The sequence below is a fragment of the Drosophila teissieri genome, chromosome 2L (assembly GCF_016746235.2).
Source record: "Drosophila teissieri strain GT53w chromosome 2L, Prin_Dtei_1.1, whole genome shotgun sequence".
Lineage (NCBI taxonomy): Eukaryota > Metazoa > Arthropoda > Insecta > Diptera > Drosophilidae > Drosophila > Drosophila teissieri.
This window is the reverse complement of record NC_053029.1, coordinates 17,902,889-17,918,716: the sequence shown is the minus strand read 5'-3', so window position 1 is coordinate 17,918,716 and position 15,828 is coordinate 17,902,889. Positions and strand designations below refer to the sequence as shown.

The following is a 15,828-nucleotide window of genomic DNA, read 5'->3' as shown; positions in this document are numbered from 1 at the left end:
TATAGTTAATTTGCGGTATTTAAAATATAATCAAGCTATGCGAGTCAGCAAGCATAAACAATTAGAGGGTGCTTTCCAATTTAAACGGAATTTTGTTGGGAATCAGCTGGCGATCCGAGCGCATCCCCCTTGGTTACACCCCTAATTTCGTGCCATCTATGGGATGGCCAATTAGGGAGCTCCATGTTCCAACAACTTGCCAACACATCCCACAGCCAGATCGGATTTGTGTTTGTTGCCAACAACCTAATTGGTTCCGGCCAGGTCTATAAAAGCACGGCGCTATCCCAAAAGCCCTAGTTATAGGACAAATATTATTACGGCCGCAATTAGGTAACCCATCGGGTTCGAACCCTTCCAGTGCCGGAGGTGCACCCTTGTATTTTCACAGCTGTTAGCGTTTTCATAGCTTTTCCAAGCGCTTTTCTTGTCATTTCCACTTCCAGCGAACGCCAGAAGCCCCACAACATCGGAAGTGCACAAGTTTCAATTCCATTATATTGTTCTCCGTTGTTTTTACTATTTCCCACCAGCGGTCAGACGGTTGACGTTCCCATTCGGCATTTCAATTTGGCACAAGTCCCCGAAAAATGGAGCTAGCCTAGCAAGAGTCCAACAGGATTAGGCCAAACTCATTGCGAAACGAAACGCCTGAGGATACATTTACAAGCCCTGATTGCGTGCGACAATTGCACAGTATTTACGTCAGCATCAGTATCAGTTAAGTGAGGCGATTGCACCATGGACTTCAAGGAATACCGCCAAAGGGGTGAGTACTGTCCAAATCTGGGCCATAAAATGCACAGCGGCAGACGCGTGTAAGTAAATACCGGATGGAAATCCCATCCAAAGGGCCGTATATTTGATTGGCCCAAGGCGGATTTGCCCCGGCCGTTTGTCTTCGTTTCCCGTAATTGAAATCCCACACACGGAGAAAATCCCAGCTATGCAGTATCATATTTTCAAATCAATTTCTATTGACATTTCCGAGCTTACATGGCTGCTTTTGCTCAAAGCGTGTGGCAATTATTTATTCACTATTTTTTGCTGAACATCAAAATAATTTCAATTGTTAGTTTATAACACACTTGTGGTTCACATAATCTAAAAATGGTTAGTATATAATATTTTATTTTCATGTTTGTTTTATTAACACATTAACACTTTTCCAGTTCATCAATTATTTATAATATCTAAAATGGTTTCAAATCTTAAATGCCATAATTGGATTTTCTCTATTAGTCATATATTTTTTTTTAATAGTAATTATAAATAATGCAACATCAATCGAAGCTACAAACTAAAATTGTATTTCCATTTACAGGCAAGGAGATGGTCGACTATATTGCAGACTATCTGGAGAACATCCGGGAACGCCGGGTTTTTCCGGATGTAAGTCCCGGCTATATGCGCCAGTTACTGCCGGAGTCCGCCCCAATCGAGGGAGAACCGTGGCCGAAAATATTCTCGGATGTGGAGCGGATCGTGATGCCGGGCATAACCCACTGGCAGTCGCCCCACATGCACGCCTACTTTCCGGCCCTCAACTCCATGCCCTCCCTACTGGGCGACATGTTGGCGGATGCGATTAACTGCCTGGGATTCACCTGGGCAAGCTCGCCGGCCTGCACCGAACTGGAGATCATAGTGATGAACTGGCTGGGCAAGATGATCGGCCTGCCGGACGCCTTTCTCCACCTGAGCTCCCAAAGTCAGGGCGGCGGAGTGCTGCAGACCACTGCGAGTGAAGCTACCCTTGTTTGTCTGCTGGCGGGACGGACTCGGGCAATCCAGCGATTCCATGAGCGACATCCTGGCTACCAGGATGCGGAGATCAACGCCCGGCTGGTGGCCTACTGCTCCGATCAGGCGCACTCCAGTGTGGAGAAGGCAGCGCTTATTGGTGGGTTTAACCTGACTGCTTAACTTCCTTTATGTTGTTTCGTGGTAATTGATTGTTAGGAGATCATTTGAGCTGATTGCATTCCATTCTGGTAAAAAACATACATACTAACACACCGAAATAAGTATGATCTACATTTTCAAGCTTTCTATCTAGTGGTCGCCTCACTCGACCATAGTTAACTTCATTGTCTAAGCCGCTTACAGTTTAAGCCACCTCCCACTCCTTTGCTCCGCAGGACTCGTGCGGATGCGGTACATCGAGGCGGATGAGGACCTGGCGATGCGCGGCAAACTGTTGCGCGAGGCCATCGAGGATGACATTAAGCAGGGCCTGGTCCCCTTCTGGGTGAGTGGCAGTCTGTCAAAATTAATTGGCCCGCCCTCCGCAGCCAGCTGATTCCTGTTTTCTGATTCCAAACTCGCAACTCCCAACTGGAGACCCCAGATTCACGACTCCCACCGGAGCCAATTAATACATGTCAGCATTTAAGTGTCCTGCGGTGGTTTATTTTTAGGTCTGCGCCACGCTCGGCACCACTGGCAGCTGCAGCTTCGATAACCTGGAGGAGGTGGGTGCTCGGGAAATAATTACAAGAAAATAAGAATTACTTAACTGGCCATTTACCAGTGACATACAAAACTCTAATTTATATATTTTAAAATGACTAGTTTAATACCAAGCAACATTTGCCTTTTTGAGACAAAAAAGGCAAATGTTCAAGCTAGCAATAACAAGTTTACTCTTTTAAAATCCCCATGCTCCATTTGTCATTCAAAGTGCTTAGAAGCAATGCATTTTAGAGATTAAAAAGATATGATTATGTTCCCTTAGATTGGCATCGTGTGCGCGGAGCACCGCCTGTGGCTCCACGTGGACGCCGCCTACGCTGGCAGCGCCTTCATCTGCCCGGAGTTTCGCACCTGGCTGCGAGGCATTGAGCGGGCGGATTCGATAGCCTTCAATCCGTCCAAGTGGCTGATGGTGCACTTCGATGCCACCGCACTGTGGGTTCGGGATAGCACCGCTGTCCACAGGACCTTCAACGTGGAGCCGCTGTATCTGCAGCACGAGAACTCTGGAGTGGCAGTCGATTTCATGCACTGGCAGATACCACTGAGTCGCCGATTCCGCGCTCTGAAGGTGTGGTTCGTGCTGCGATCCTACGGGATCAAAGGACTACAGCGCCACATCCGCGAAGGCGTTCGTTTGGCGCAGAAGTTCGAGGCCCTCGTCCTGGCTGACCACCGTTTCGAGTTGCCCGCCAAAAGGCATCTTGGACTGGTGGTATTCCGGATCCGCGGCGATAACGAGATCACCGAGAAGCTGCTGAAGAGGCTGAATCACCGCGGCAACCTTCACTGCATTCCCTCGTCGCTGAAGGGACAGTATGTCATCCGGTTCGCCATCACCTCGACGCACACGACCTTGGACGATATCGTCAAGGATTGGATGGAGATCCGGCAGGTGGCCTCCACTGTGCTGGAGGAGATGAACATCACAATCTCGAACCGCGTCTATCTCAAGGGTAAACGCAAGGCCTACCGTCTCAAGTAGCCACCGCTTCCACTTCCGTTCCCGTTCCTGTTTCCGTTCCTGTTTCCGTTTCTGTTCATGTTTTCAGCTTGTTTATGCACTCCGATCCACCCGAGATCGCTTATTTGGCTTTTCTAATATACGGTTGAGCTTTGCTTGTATTTTTCAGATTTCTGATTTGCAGTTTTCTTTGTTATTATTTATAAATATATTTGTATCGGAGTTAAGCAGAGAGGAAAACTCTTGTAGGATATTGTGGTCTCGTTTTCAACCAAGGCAGTTCGTTTTTCAAAGTCGTCTTCTAATCGCATCTTGTTACCCCGCAGAAACCAAGGAGAAGAACGAAGCTTTCGGCTCGAGTCTTCTGCTCTCCAATTCTCCGCTCTCGCCCAAGGTGGTTAACGGCTCCTTTGCGGCCATATTCGATGCGGATGAGTTCCTGGCCAAAACCTATGCCGGTGTTCGGATAGCGGTAAGTCGATATGGCTTAGTTAGGCACCCAGTTCTTGGACTTACGGTATTCCAGCACCAGGAATCGCCATCGATGAGACGACGTGTGCGTGGCATCCTCATGTCGGGCAAGCAGTTCTCTCTGGATTCCCACATGGACGTGGTGGTTCAGACGACCCTGGACGCCGGCAATGGAGCCACTCGCACCAGCACCACCAACTCCTATGGCCGCACTACTTCCGCGGCCCAGGCAAACTCAGAGAGGCAGGCCAGCATCCAGGAGGACAACGAGGAGTCGCCGGAAGGTATGAAGCCCAGGTAGTGTAGTCGGCTTTTTAGTTATATCGCCAGAGCTAGTCAGCCATTGAGAAACTCTTGCATTAATCAGACCAGTGGTGTCGATTGACAATTTATAAACAGTGTAATTTCCAATTATAAATAACATAACATTCCAAGTCAACACGCTGATAAAGGACATGGTGTAATACATTTGCACAAGAAACACTTTCAAGCGAATTGATAATGAAGGGGTCGTTTAAAATTAGTCAATGCGGCATTACTGGTCAATGCCTTAGAAACTCCTACTAACCATTCAGTAATTTCATTTCATTTTAGAAACTGAATTGCTGTCACTGTGCAGGTCCAGCAATGCTCCCACTCCCGAGCACGCCCACTCCCTATCCACTCCTAGTCGCAGTTGCAGCTCCAGCTCCCACTCACTGACCCACTCTCTCACCCAATCCTCGCCGCGGTCCTCCCCAGTCAACCGATTCCGACCCATTACTTTGTGCGCAGTGCCCAGTCAAAGCCATCTTTCAATGCCCATTGCCACGCCCCTGCCCAATCGCAATGTCACCGTGTCCGTGGATAGCCTCCTGACCCCGGTCACCACCTGCAACGTTTACCATGGCAAGCGGTTTCTGGAGCCCCTCGAGAATCTCGCCCAGACCAGTGCCTCCTTCAGCAGCAGCATCTTCCGCCTGCCGACGCCCCTGGCCACGCCCACTCAGGAATCGCTGGAGGATCCGGACTGGCCGGCGAAGACCTTCAGCCAGCTGCTGCTGGAGCGCTACTCCTCGCAGTCCCAGTCCCTGGGCAACAACTCCTCGACGGAGAGCAGCAGTCTCAGCGGCGGAGCCACCCCCACGCCCACGCCCCTGAGCAGCCTGGATGAACTGGTGACGCCACTTCTGCTGTCCTTCGCATCCCCCTCGCAGCCGATGCTCTCCGCCCATGGCCTTGGGGAGGGTCAGCGGGAGCGGGAGCGGGAGCGGGGCAGCGACTCGGATGCCACCGTTTGTTCGACCACCTCATCGATGGAGTCGCTTTAGAGACAGTCTTAACATTCCCATATTATGTTTTACTGTACTAAGAATTACTTATTTATATGATCTTTTTTTCTCTAACTAAACATAGTTCAACAAAGAAGTACTTAATGAAACAACTATACATATAATTTGTTTAGCTTTCAGTCTAAAGTTAGATATTTTATTTGGACCCTAAATTTTAGTTTAAAAGCAGTTTGTCCAGCTTTCCGCCTAATATTCAAGTATCAGTTGACACCTCAGTTCAATGTATATATATAATTGTGATTGGGGAGAAGGGTAAATCATCAAACGCTGCTGTGCAATCAATCAATAATGCAATCAATCGTAATTCCAATCAATGTTGTGCCGTACGTTAATCTACAAAATATGCATGCCCATTACAGTGAATTTCCTATTTTAAGCTAACAATCGGTCAAGACTTAAACTCGTAAACTTACCGGCTTACATATGTATCTCCATGTATAATCAATTTCAGTGTGATTAAAGTTTCAAGGTTCTAGTTAAACACAAGCAAAATATCTGTTTTATTGTAGGCAACATATGCTCCCCTAAGCCCACTTTTGGATACTTTGTTGTATAGACACAGTTTATTGACGTCTTCAGGATACCAAATTTGTCCGTAAAGTAATTATCGGCCTTTCATTGACACGGATTACAAGTCATGTCGATAATGCTGCATGAAATTTTGGTGCACTCGATCTCCAAGTGGAGGCAAATAGTCCTTTTGTCACTAGAGGAATACAATGCTCCCCTAGCCTGGTGATAGGCCACCAGGAGAGTTCTCACTGCCCATTGAGTTCGACCCACCCTCGTCATTGTCTTCCACGGCGCCATCGCCATTACCTGGTGTCGTCTGCACCCAGTTGCCTTCCAACGGAGTTCCCGTGGTTGTCGCGCCCTTCGAAGCGAACCGGTAGACAATCTGCGCATAGAATGTGAGCAGGAAGATGATGATGAAGTCGTGGAAGAGGATGAGCGAGGCCAGCAGGTGATCGTTCAGTCGCATCTCGGCAAAGCGTCCACCATTGATCGTCTGGGCATGGTACATCACGAACTAAGGATTATATACAATCACCTTATGGCTCACAAGCAAAACGTTTTTTTTTCGTTTTTACCAAGAGCACTATAATGCTGATGAAGATCTGGAATACCACGAAGGAGTACGGCATGTCAATCAGAATGTGCATCATGACAAAGAATACGGTGACGATCAGGAAAATAAAGGCCATTACAAAAAGTATTACAACGTCCAATGTAAGATCGTGCTGGGAAGATGTAAGGTCAAGCTAAAAAAGCAGATATACTCGTACATCAAGATCCTTACTGGTATTATGGATCCCAGCAGCACAAACACGAAGACCAATAACACACAGATGAAGAACCACATTACCATGTCCTCCCAAAGAGACCTCGCCACCAGAGCAAATATACCCACTATAACAAACTCCACCTAGCCAAGGGATTCCAGGTGGAAGATCAGACAGCGCGTGTTCGAAGGATACTCACTATAAGCACGGTGATCAGCCAGTTGAGGCCAATGATGAAGCGGATCTTCTCGAAGAATATGAACAGCGTGACCATCACCATGGCCAGCGCGAAGAAGATCACGCTAATCCAGTAGAAGTTTATAAAGGCCACGCTTATGTCCGATCTGAAAGAACAGAGCTTGCACATAGCACCCCAACTCACTTCCAACTTTCCAACTTCCCAACTCACATCAGGCTGACCAGCAGCCACTGCAGGAGGGCCAGGACCATCCAGGCTATGGTCACCATGTAGACGACGCAGGCAAACTTCCGGCGGGCCCGCTGATACGCCCGCATTCTCTGGCGGCGGTCCTCCATGGCGGTGTGGGCGTGGCCCGGGTATCGTGTCGGAGAATCGTGGAATACAGTAACAAACGATAACTAATCTCAAACCTAATGGAGAAGTCCAGGCCACTCTGATATGTGAGGCTCGCTAGATAAAATGTGCGCACTCTGAACAAAGATGGATGTATATTGGCAATATGCTCGATTTACAAATTATCAAGCGTGGAAAAGTTCAGTAACATTTTAAAAGCAAGCACAAGCTTTCTTGGGCAATACAAACCCTTTTCTAGAGGATCATATTGGATTGATTTCAAAAACCTTTTCAGGAAATTCAAGTCCGACTTCATAGAACATAGATATCTCAGGTTTTTTAGGAATGCTTTCAGAGAATACAAAAGCATTCCTTGCAAAATGTAAAATGGGAGTTAGTCAGTTACACAACAATCGGGATCCGCCAAATTACCACATGGCCGTACTTTGCTGGTCATTTCACACCACACCACAAAACCCACCGGAAGGTAACGATTACCGTCCAACTCCCACCTACCGCGATGCCGCTGGCGGGCAGAACAGTTGGCATTTATTTTTCTGATAGTTTGATGTTTTCCTCATAAATTTAGATGTGAATCGAAACCAGCCACTCCAGAATCAGTTTCAGACCTAGAGCGTCTGTACATATGTTGCGCGAAGACCCCCCACCGCGCCAAAAGAGTTGGGTGGGACCCACATACAGAGTAACCATAATTATGCTGGTCATCGGACAGATTCAGGTCTCGGTGGCCATGGAGATGTGAGTAGTGGTCCTTGCTCCTGCCCTGCGGCTTTTGACAGTCCTTTAAATGGATCTCCTTGTTCAGCTCACCCCTCAAGGAATTTTTCGGGGAACGCTACTACCTCAGTCTCGTGCAGTTTGTCATCAGCTTCCTCTCCATCCAGCTCTACGGATTCTTCTACCACATCATCGCTAAGAAGCCTATGTGGGTACGGGTATTGGCGGGCCTCTGGACGGTAAGTACGAGTATATGTATGATCTCAACTGATGGTATCCTTTTCGAATGACCCTTTTCTGATCTCCAGTACGAGGTGAACACCTTGTCGATCATGAAGCCCGCCAAAAGAGCCCCCTACGTAAGCCTCATCCTGTCCATTCTCCTAACCTTCCTCATGATGATCATCAGTGTGATATACGGGAATAAGGCGGTGAAACACCATAAAGGCCTTTTCGTAAGTGATGAACCTGTTGGCCCACCGTCACTTACCCCCTTTGCCACAGACTTCCCGGCACAAGGTGATCCTGTGGAGCGAGCGGATATTTGTACTCACCTGCTTTGGCATCATCGTGTGTGCCGAGATGAAGCGTGTTATCATCGAGTTTCCTACCCTGCTGGTATACACTATTCTCTCGAGCGTGGTAAGCCTCAGGGAAACGAATCGAAACGAATACACCTATTTTCCTAGGGTGCTGAGAGCATCTTTTCAATCAGGGTAATAATTTTTAAAATAATCACGCAGTATTCTTCCAATTTTGCCCGCAGTTCGTCATAGTCTTTGCCGCCTCCATGCGAAGGCCGAACTTCTACCGCCAGGAGTCGGAGGCGGATTACATTCTGATCGGCCAGCTGTACTACCTTAACTGCTTTGCCCTGTACATGGGCTACGTGTGGACGACTGCGTCGTTTATAGAACTGATGGAATGGAACGCGGACATTCATGAAATATTCGTGTTCCTGTTCTATCGGAAGGACGTCGAATGAGTGGGACGCATGCGTGGACTATCGAAACAGCTGGGACAGAATGTTTACGCGAGACGAGGCTGTGTCTGTGGCAATTGGTCAGTTGCTCGATGTCGATGGGGCAAGTTGGTCTGAGTGGCGCGACTGCTGTCGTCGTGATTCGATTCGGTTTGCCGGAAAATCGATAGCTGTTTTCTTGGCACGCGCATCTTAAGCAAAAACGCTGAATGTAAATAAATGGCTCTGTCCGCGAAACGTTTCGGTAAAACTCCAATGGACTTCATGGGATCGGTTTAAGTGTAGGTGGCATGATGTATTTTTAATTGGATGACATACACGTATATATAATTGTATATATGCAATACACATTAAGGGGACCTCTGGTCTCGGCTACAACACGTAAAATGTTTGTTTATCATTAAGATTTAATAATTACATTCTGGTTAAATATATGCTAGACGCAATTTTAGTAAGTTATTCTTTTGATTTTCCTCTCCCCTTCTCTTATTGCGCGAAAAGACCAGAAAGCCTTCCGTCCCAGTTGTGTTTGTTTGGTCCTTTTCCAGTTCGTATCCAAGTGTTTACCTCACTCCCTAGAAGGCTCTAGTGCGGTGGCGCTTGGGTGATGGCCTTGTTTCCTCCACCACTGCCGCTGTCACTGCTAGATGGCCACACGGACACTAAAAAGGGAAATAAACAGTGTCAGAACTATGCGTTTATCAGATTCAACGAGTTCAACCTCATATTCTGTCCAGAAACTTTTCGAAATTATGTGAAATCCCTTTTTAGGGCGTCTAAACATTATTCAATGCGTTTAGTTGAAAGATTCTTGGATATATTTATTAATTATCGTCAGCTTATATTTTCCCGAATATTATCTTATCTCTTGTTATCAAAGTTAACGCGCGTTTAATTTGAATAAGTTTGAAATGACTTTAAAATGTTTTTTTTTTTTTCAACGAACAGTGCCCCAACATTGCACTACAAATATAATTATATTTAACTTCTTAATAGCAGTGCTGCTACTACACACAGATGTATGAAGTTTATAGTTAACACACGTACGACATGAAGGTTCTAATCTTCCCATACTACAGACTAAACAAATATAATGATAATTAACACTTAGGACAGGCACAAAAACAACAATTACCTTGGAGCTTTCGAGTTGCTTAGCTTAAGACTTTTATAAAATATAATATACAATTTAAGGTGTATATATTGGGAGCCAGTACACGTTCACAAACGTGTTTAACGATTAATTTGAACCTTAACTTTGCTGATTGGAAAACGGAATTACATGATTTTTGTAGGCTTTACTTTTGTTTTTCTGTAAGTGTGTGTTTAATTGTATCAATTGAAAAGCGACACTGCAAGTAAACAGAAATTCACAAGGGGTTTTCATCAGTACGGGTAGGAGTATCTGTTATTGGATTAGTTAGCTGCGGGCAAAATGGACAACTTGTTAGGACCGAAACCACAGGTTGAGCAAGATTAGGGCGTTTGCAGGGCGTCGACTTGCGTTATAGATATAACAATACCAACCAAACCAGCCACCTAGCTACACTACTGATCTTTAGCCTGATCGAGAAAAACCGCAACCAGAAGCACCAGCAAAAGGCTAAAGCCGAAGCGGTTTAAAGTCGATCAACTTACCCAGAACGATGATGAGCAGCACAACGGCTATCACGCCCAGAATGATCATCATCTTCATGTTGGCCCACCACTGCTTGCGCTTCAGCTTGCCGGCCTGCTGCTCGAACTGGGAAGCTCCCTGCTCCAGCTGATCCGCACGCTCGCCCAGCTCCGATAGCTTCTGGTCCCGCTCCAGTACCTTCTCTACGTTCACACGCATAATCCCGACCACCTCGTCCACCTTGGCCTGGGTCTGCTGCAGCTTCTTTTGGGCCGCATTGTTGTTCCTGATTTGATGGTCCCCAAATTGATTGTAGTTGTCATTCGAGTTCGGCGGTGGCGGAAGTACGGGAAAACTGTACAATATTATGTGTGTTTGTGGGGGATGCTTACACTTATTAAGAGCAGCAGATGGATCATCAAGCTGCACCGCACAAACGCATGAGTCTTGAAGGCTGATATACGCCACACATTATCGCTATAATTATTTTCTACCAATTTACCTTTCAAGTTTTAATAATGGGATTTGGGTCCTATAAATATTTTCTTTCTTCTCAAAATTCGTATAGGTTTGCACGTTTTAGTCGTTAATCAGAATAATAAAACCTTACAATCTTAAGTGTTGTTCTGTTTATAATGTGATGTTTAACAAAAACAATGAAATGAGAAACATTCATTTGTTTTCCACGGAAGTTAAATGAAACATACTTATGTATGTATCGTAAGCAATTATGATTAAGGGATTATTACGCATAGTCCCTTCTGAATAATACTACTGCCAAATGTTTTACAATTTGTATCGAATATAAGTAATACTTCTTTGATATTCGATACAATAGGATTTGCCATTTAACGTTAATATTCCAAACAAGATATCAGCTGACTACGCTATCCCAACTTAACTGAAAGTTTTCAATAGAACTAATTGACTTCCAACTACAACTGCAGCTAGTGCTTTAACGGCATGACGTTTAAGGTATTCCGAGGTCGGAAAGTGAAGCCTGAAGACTACTTCCGGATTAATGTGCCCCATTTGAGTCAGATGACGTCACGCGATGGGATTTTCCTCGCTTTTGTGCGCTGAGCCTGTTGATTCGATGGATTTCCACCACTTACTCGTTGTTGTTGGATCCGGAGGGGGAGGGGGCTTCGTTGTTCTCCATTGCGAAGTTGCTGCGGGAAGAAAGTGAAGCAGAGAAAGGCCTTTATTGGATGTCTGACCGTACACACACCTGGAATTGTTTAGATTACAGGTCCGAAAAGAAAAGAAAACAAAACGCAGCACACACCTTATCTATTTGGCCTATGAATCACTCGATTTAGAGAAATGCCATCACCACCACACGAAAAAAGAACTTGTTGCATGCCGCACTGCCAACAAACGCTGTTTACATGGGTGGACCACCACCCCCAGCCACCCACCACCCCGAGCACTCACCTTGACAATGTGCCTGTAGAATACTGCTGTGTATTTCGGGTTTTCCACGAAAAACTGCGGCTGCTTTTTAAATAGCTCTATTTTTTTATAGAAATATCAGCTTGTGATCAGTGTGACCGTTGAACTATTAGAGCTGGAACCGAACCGATACGTTATCGATACTATCGATGTTCACGGAAAACCCCTTGTAAATAAACATATTTAAATTTATTCAACTTATAAAAAACCTGCATTGGTACATTTAGTGTATAGTGTTTAATTCCAAGTGGGAGGCTAAGGATATAAGCAATTGCACTTGTTCTTTAATGTATTTCGTTGCAGGCGTAGTTTGATGTATACTAAATTTACAACAGTAATTTAAGTAGATATATTTTATTACTTAGATTAGAAATGCGTAAGCTGAGATCGAAGTTTTTTGTTCAAACCTAAATTTAATATTTTTACTAGTGATCAGGGGAAAATATTAATAGCACAATAATGCTAAAGCAAAGACCAGAACCACGAAACTGTTCTACCAAGCCATGTATATGTAACATGTAATATTAATGTAGAATTCGAATGCCATGTAGAATATTAATCACTGGAGCGACTGTATATTCGTCACTAGCTTGTAATGAATAATATATAACGATTTTTATTCTGCCAATAGTTGTGAAAGAAACTTAAAGGTGCTTTATTATTATAATTATACTAAATAAAAAGTATGGGCCAAAAATTGTCGTTATATATCATACTACATATATTTAAAATAGAAAACTAAATTAAAAATATATTACATTATTTTTAAAGGTTGACAATCTGGCAAGGAACTATGGAAAATGCATAACTCCCTGGTGTCCAAGTTGCTGCTGCGGCTCCTGCTGCTCTTCGCCTTGGTGACAGGCGCCTCCATTGTGGTGCTCACAAAATGCGGATTCGATGAACTGACGACGAGGGAATCTCAAGCCAATAATCCGAGCGAATCTAGCGGGTTCAGTTACACCTTAAGCGAGCGGGAGGCGGAAATCGAGCGTCTGAAACAGGAAGTCCTGGCGCTCCGTACACAAATCCTCTTTCTGCAGAATAACCGCAGTACTGCCAAGCCATCCAATGGCAGTCTTCAGTTGCAGGAAACCACCGTGGGGCCACCAACCGCTCCACTGGGTCACCACTACGACTGCAGCAGCTACATTCGCAAGCAGGTGGGCGCCGCAGAAATTCTACATGGACTGCCGCTGAACAACGAGTACGAGCTGATACCCTACAATCACTTCACGTTCACCCGGGTATATCCCATCGACTTGGGCCTGGGAAAGCGCGTGGTGGAGAAGCCCATCGGCTATCGAAGACGTGACCTCATCGAGGCAGTAAACAAAGCGCTGGAGAGCCTGAACAGGAATCACTCAGCGAGGATACGAGCCAAGGGAGCTGGTTCAGCAGCGGCTTACTCCTCGGATGTGATCAAATACACCCTGGACGACTTCATCGAGGGCATATACCGCAATGAACCCACCACGGGCACCCAGTACGAGCTGTACTTCCAGAGTGTCAAGCACCAGGCGAGTCCTGTGCGGAGAGCCCTGGTCATGCGACCATTTGCTCCTCTGCAAACGGTGCAGCTATCGGAGCTGCCTCCCAACGTGGATAGTGGTAGTGTCCCTCCAACTCACAGTCCGCCCGTAATCCACGTGATACTGCCGTTGGCTGGACGCCTGCACAGCTTCCGCAGCTTCCTGCAGATGTTCGCCAAGCTCGAGGATCGGCGGCTGGAGCTCATTGTGGTGTACTTCGGAACCAGCGGATTGGGGCAGGCCAAGAGCCTGGCTGGGCGATCCACGAGGACTCAGTTTCTGGCACTCAATGAGACTTTCAGTAGGGGTACGGCTAATATAATATCTAAATTTTTACTTTGCATCGTTTGGCTCTTTTTATATGAATGTTATTTGGTGTTAGTTGAGCTTGCATGTTTGCATTAATAATATTTGTAGATAGTAATAGTCGTCTTGCTTGCAGCCAAAGCATTAAGACTGGGAGCAGAGCACATTCAGCCTGCTGCGGAGGACGTGCTGCTCTTCATGTGCGACGTGGACATCATGTTCACGACCAAGTTCCTGGAGCGCTGTCGCTGGAACACCGCGCCTGGGAAGAAGGTGAATATATGAGCTATTTCCAAATATATTTGTAATACATTAATACCTCTTTTTAATGCTTAGGTCTACTACCCCGTGGTATTCAGCCTGTACAATCCGCATGTGGTGTACTCCCTGCAGGGCAAGCCCTTGCCCAGCGAAGAGGAGCAGCTGGTGATCTCGAGGGACACCGGATTCTGGCGGGACTTTGGCTACGGGATGACTTGCCAGTATCGCTCGAACTTCCTAAAGGTGCGCGGCTTCGACGAGGAGGAGATCGTAGGCTGGGGCGGCGAGGATGTGATGCTGTACCGAAAGTATGTTCGATCCAAGATCAAGATAATCAGGGCCACCGACCCGGGAATCTTCCACCGCTGGCACACCAAGGTACTGTTGTGCCCATCCAATTTTAACCCACTGGAACTACCAAATTCTCCGCCTTACAGATCTGCTCCAGCTCCCTGACCGCCGATCAGTACCGCGCCTGCATTCGATCGAGGGCTTTGAACGAGGCCTCGCACGCCCAACTAGGATTCCTGGCATTCCGGGATGATATAGCCGCGGCTAATGCGGCAAAGATCTCATCTTGATACTCGACTATCCCCCACGTATCCCCAATCGCTTGGCTTCTCTATCTAAGAGTGTGTGAAAGGAGGAGAGCAGTGATATGGTTTTAATATCTAGGATTTTCTACTCAGTTCAGATTATTTATGTATTCCGTTTTATTATACAATTGTGTGATTTTATTTTTATTGCCAGCTAAGTATTATTAACTTTACGTCTTGTTTTAGATAGAATATACAATATTGTGATATCTATTGTGTGCTTCAGTTAATCAGTTTTTAAATCTATTTCAATTGAACAGAGCACTGCCACTACTGTATCACACATGCAAACACACGTACTTACTGTAGGCCATAAAGTATGTACAACTTGAGACAATAACTCGTATTTAGCAGAATCGTTGAATTAGCTTAATTGTTGATCTTATTGCGCCCTCGAGGGAGCCACACAAACATACAAAACACAAAGATGAGGACAAATCGCACTGTACACATACACATCACAAGTTGTTCTTCCATGAAGCGAACTAGATGCAATCTCCAAAGCCCAAGAAAATATTATATATATTTACGAGTACCATATCGAATATGTATCTCAAACTGAGCCTAGCAACTCCGCCAGATTGTTGCGCGCTTTGTAAAAACTAAATTAAATCGTTTAATTAAACTTGTCGCCTGGTTGTTGTTTTTTCGCCGGTGGGTTGTGCTCTTTATGGACAATGCCAACGACCTTTGCCTGGGGTTCAGTGAGCATGCAGACGAAGAAGGTGATCCGTGGCGCCACTTCCATACCTCGGATGTACTCACCTTCACTGCGTGAATAGTTTTTGGCGGGGTAATTTGTCATGCTCGATAGCTGAGAACCTTCTTCAGCAAATTGATTTGATATAACGGTCCTTTTAATCCAAGATCCCGAAATTACATTAAAATACTTTTACAACTCTTTGGAAAATAAAATAAATGAAAGAAGCATATATATAAAAGAAACTATAATTAATTTTAATAACTTAGTTTTCATAGTAGTTCTATACATTTATAAATAATTTAGGCATGAAAGAATATCTAAGTACAAATTCAATAAATAGATTTTTTCAAGCCCACGTGTTTATTTTCTAGAGTCAGATGTTAAATATACATAGTTTTTTAAAATGTATAATATATCTTTTAGGTAGCTTAAAATACGCAGCCTTGTTCCAATTTTGCAAACAATAATTACAAATTATTTGGTTCAAATGACTTTAAACTAGCATTCTTCTTAAATAATGCATTCCAGAAGTATATTTTTGCATATTCAAATAAATTTTTCTGGTTGACCATTGCGGC

The 15,828-nt window shown here is 45.2% G+C and overlaps 5 protein-coding genes across 10 annotated transcripts; 3 read left to right on the top strand and 2 right to left on the bottom strand.

Moving 5' to 3' along the window:
* Positions 1 to 312: 312 nt before the first annotated feature.
* LOC122611850 (histidine decarboxylase) lies at positions 313 to 5,220 on the top strand. Of its 2 annotated transcripts, XM_043785201.1 has the most exons (8): positions 384 to 769; positions 1,325 to 1,903; positions 2,142 to 2,251; positions 2,421 to 2,474; positions 2,738 to 3,431; positions 3,766 to 3,911; positions 3,966 to 4,194; positions 4,505 to 5,220. In XM_043785201.1, exons 1-8 carry the CDS (start codon positions 742 to 744, stop codon positions 5,218 to 5,220), a joined length of 2,556 nt encoding a protein of 851 aa, XP_043641136.1. In that variant the 5' UTR covers positions 384 to 741. The 2 variants fall into 2 exon arrangements, with proteins under 2 accessions (XP_043641135.1, XP_043641136.1); XM_043785200.1 differs by lacking the exons at positions 3,766 to 3,911; positions 3,966 to 4,194; positions 4,505 to 5,220 and adding an exon at positions 313 to 333 and having other exon boundaries at positions 534 to 769; positions 2,738 to 3,549.
* Positions 5,221 to 5,711: 491 nt separating this feature from the next.
* On the bottom strand, positions 5,712 to 7,150 carry LOC122611851. Its single transcript, XM_043785202.1, has 5 exons — positions 6,934 to 7,150; positions 6,724 to 6,868; positions 6,542 to 6,667; positions 6,333 to 6,482; positions 5,712 to 6,271 (listed from the first exon to the last, which is right to left on the bottom strand). Exons 1-5 carry the CDS (start codon positions 7,059 to 7,061, stop codon positions 5,969 to 5,971), a joined length of 852 nt encoding a protein of 283 aa, XP_043641137.1. The 5' UTR covers positions 7,062 to 7,150; the 3' UTR covers positions 5,712 to 5,968.
* Positions 7,151 to 7,387: 237 nt separating this feature from the next.
* Positions 7,388 to 8,990, top strand: LOC122611852. 2 transcript variants are annotated; one of them, XM_043785203.1, is made up of 6 exons: positions 7,388 to 7,546; positions 7,624 to 7,818; positions 7,886 to 8,036; positions 8,106 to 8,252; positions 8,302 to 8,439; positions 8,564 to 8,989. In XM_043785203.1, exons 2-6 carry the CDS (start codon positions 7,706 to 7,708, stop codon positions 8,780 to 8,782), a joined length of 768 nt encoding a protein of 255 aa, XP_043641138.1. In that variant the 5' UTR covers positions 7,388 to 7,546; positions 7,624 to 7,705; the 3' UTR covers positions 8,783 to 8,989. The 2 variants fall into 2 exon arrangements, with proteins under 2 accessions (XP_043641138.1, XP_043641140.1); XM_043785205.1 differs by having other exon boundaries at positions 7,391 to 7,546; positions 7,649 to 7,818; positions 8,564 to 8,990.
* Positions 8,925 to 15,129, top strand: LOC122611848 (chondroitin sulfate N-acetylgalactosaminyltransferase 1). The gene is made up of 5 exons (XM_043785199.1): positions 8,925 to 9,060; positions 12,624 to 13,691; positions 13,827 to 13,963; positions 14,027 to 14,329; positions 14,389 to 15,129. The coding sequence occupies exons 2-5, from the start codon at positions 12,653 to 12,655 to the stop codon at positions 14,530 to 14,532; spliced, it is 1,623 nt and encodes a 540-aa protein (XP_043641134.1). The 5' UTR covers positions 8,925 to 9,060; positions 12,624 to 12,652; the 3' UTR covers positions 14,533 to 15,129.
* LOC122611853 (synaptobrevin) lies at positions 9,054 to 11,973 on the bottom strand. Of its 4 annotated transcripts, XR_006325564.1 has the most exons (5): positions 11,835 to 11,973; positions 11,513 to 11,569; positions 10,418 to 10,752; positions 9,915 to 10,131; positions 9,054 to 9,441 (listed from the first exon to the last, which is right to left on the bottom strand). XR_006325564.1 is itself a non-coding variant. In XM_043785206.1 (4 exons), exons 2-4 carry the CDS (start codon positions 11,557 to 11,559, stop codon positions 9,365 to 9,367), a joined length of 459 nt encoding a protein of 152 aa, XP_043641141.1. In that variant the 5' UTR covers positions 11,560 to 11,569; positions 11,835 to 11,973; the 3' UTR covers positions 9,054 to 9,364. The 4 variants fall into 4 exon arrangements, 3 of the variants coding, with proteins under 3 accessions (XP_043641141.1, XP_043641143.1, XP_043641142.1); XM_043785206.1 differs by lacking the exon at positions 9,915 to 10,131; XM_043785208.1 differs by lacking the exon at positions 9,915 to 10,131 and having other exon boundaries at positions 10,418 to 10,683.
* Positions 15,130 to 15,828: the final 699 nt, after the last annotated feature.